General features: G+C 43.1%; 1 protein-coding gene across 1 annotated transcript; it reads right to left on the bottom strand.

The window, feature by feature from the left end:
• Positions 1 to 636, bottom strand: LOC137963239 (uncharacterized). Its single transcript, XM_068810405.1, has one exon. The coding sequence runs from the start codon at positions 634 to 636 to the stop codon at positions 1 to 3; it is 636 nt and encodes a 211-aa protein (XP_068666506.1).
• Positions 637 to 2,600: the final 1,964 nt, after the last annotated feature.

Genomic DNA, 2,600 nt, shown 5'->3' with positions numbered 1-2,600 from the left:
CTATTGGAGCCACTTAATTCCCAATACTAGATCAAACCCAGCAAATGGAATAACCAAGAAATCCACTGCAAAGTGATGGCCCTCAATAACAAATTTCACTGCTGAACAGATGCCAACACTGGTGAGCTTTTCCCTATTAGCTACAGAGACCGATAGTCCAGAATTCTGCTGAATTGTCAATCCCAATTGATTTGCTTCTGCGTGGCTTAGAAATTTGTCGGTGCTGCCTGAGTCAACCAAGGCAAGTAACATGAATTTTTGAATGCCTGCGTGGACTTGCATAGCGTTGGCATTGTGTAAGACAATCATTGCATGGATGGAAATGACCGGTTCTTCCATTTCAGGGGCTTCCTCATCCTCTAGTTGGGGGTTCTCCTCTGAGTCTTCTACTTCTAACCAAAAGAGTCGTTTGCATAAGTGACCAGGCAAATATTTTTTATCACAGTTAAAACAAAGCCTTTGTGCCTTGCGTTGGTCCATTTCGGATTTGGAAAGGCATTTAATGTATTGAGGTGGAGGAGTGGGCCGGGGAAGCTCTGAGGTCTGATTAGGATTTGGCCCTCGGTGCCTAGGGGAGTTGTGGTCGTAGGAAGTTCCAGTAGCTGCTCGGCCTGGCCATGGTGGGTGACGCCCCATAGAGTCTTTCAGAATTCGTTGTTTGGCATCCAACGTGCGTGCCAAATTCATAGCATGGGCTAAAGAAGGGGGGTCATGCAATTCCACCTCGAGGCGAAGTGCCTCCCTTAGGCCAGCAGTGAACAAATGGACATATTGATTGGGACACACATAGGGACTGGCTTGGCCAAGGCGTTCATGAAATTGTTTCTGGTAGGTCTCTATGGAACCAATCTATTTCAAATTGACTAAATCACCTAGAGGATTGCTGTGGGCGGGGCCCCGAATCTTAACTTAAAAAAATCTCAAAAAAGATCCCAATCATGCACCGAATGTTCAGACTTAAATTGATGATACCACAGGTTGGCTTCATCGAGCATGTGGAATGCTGCTAATGGAACCCGGTCCTCTGGCTGGGTTCGTTGGTTCCAAAAAAATTGGTCACACCGGTGCAACCAAATCAGAGGGTCAGTGGACCCATCATAAGGAGGAAAGTCCAACTTAGTGTACCTGGGCACTGTTGAATGGCCGTTGGCGTGAGGTCCCACTGGAACAGGGTGGGCTGGTCGCAGAGGAGCCATTGGTGGTTGTGGGAAGTTGGTTGCTGGTGTTGGCGGTGCTGGTAAGCAGGAGGGGCAGAGTCCCTTATCATAAACTCTTCCATTCGAAGATTAAATTGCTGGAAGGAGTCTAGTAGCTCCATTAGTTATGTGCGGATAGCGGCGACAGAGTGTTGTGTCTCCATTCTGAGTTCATCCATCTGATTTCTCACATCCGTAGAGAAAGAGGAATTGCCGACGGTGTTTCTGTCCCATACCACGATGTTAGGTTCCCTCACCATAGATCGAGTCACCCGACGATTGCTCCTACCTTCCTGGTTGACGTGCGACGTTGAAGAAGACTTTGAGTTCCTTGATCAACCAATAGTTGGAGCACGAAGCTTACTAAGGAAAGAATAACTGAGCTTACAAAGGGACCCCACTTTGGACCTTGTTAGGCAAAGGGAGAATCCGACCTTGCTACAACTAATTGGATTAATGCTTCATTTCATACAGACTATCGTTCTTCTTATAACAAGAAGGGGCCATGACGCTTAAAATTTTCAAGACATACTCTTCCCAAGCCATGACGTTTTACACTCCCAAGCCATACACTTCCCAAGCTATTACGTTTACACTTCCCAAACCACACACTTCCCAGCCATGACGTTTACACTTCCCAAACCCTGACTCTAACACTCCCTAGCCATGACGAGCCCCACACTTATCACTAAAAATTACATTAGACCCAACCGTTAACTTAATTTGAAAGTGACACCACTTAAGTCCTACATCTAGAAATGACTCTAGATGCTATGGAGTCCATAACAGTTGTTTCCACCTTTATTTAAAACTTTGCATAAAATACATATCAAATAAATTGTATATAAATTATGCATAAAATTAGGCATGACCTTACATAAAATTGGGCATGACCCCTACCTAAACCTTGCATAAAATTGTATATGCACTCTGTATAAAATTGTTCATATACACTGCATAGTATTATACAAAACCTTCGTTCAATAATAATTAAGAGGTTTAGCTAACAAATAATTAAGAGGTTTAGCTAACAAATCATTCAGAGGTTTAGCTGACAAATCATTCAGAGCTTTAACTGATAAATAAAATTTTATCAGTAATGAGATCATCAGCAAGTTATAATACGAGAAAGGTGAGACTAGGACCAATACTTTAAGTTGCAAATTTGTCTTTACTAGAATTTGCTCCTGCGTTGAGGAAAAAAAGGCTGAAAAAGATATGAAATTTGTGAAGGAGAACCCTGACAATGGACCTAATATATGATTGATCGGGATGGAAGAAAGCAAGTCATGTAGCTAAGCATCAAAATGGGTACAAGGTTTTGTCAGTGATGGTGATGATAAGAACACATCAGTAACATGCAAGACCGAAAGAAAACATACATTAGCAACAACTGTCACATCC

This window comes from Aristolochia californica, unplaced genomic scaffold, assembly GCF_029961685.1.
Source record: "Aristolochia californica isolate CCGP_79_NKW_82.1479 unplaced genomic scaffold, dmAriCali1.0.hap1 SCAF_4, whole genome shotgun sequence".
Lineage (NCBI taxonomy): Eukaryota > Viridiplantae > Streptophyta > Magnoliopsida > Piperales > Aristolochiaceae > Aristolochia > Aristolochia californica.
The sequence above is the reverse complement of the archived record's forward strand: the minus strand, read 5'-3'. Positions and strand labels throughout refer to the sequence as shown.

What these genes read in the sequence shown, in the direction of transcription:
- LOC137963239 (XM_068810405.1), bottom strand. Translation starts at nt 636, where the DNA reads ATGGGGCGTCACCCACCATGGCCAGGCCGAGCAGCTACTGGAACTTCC.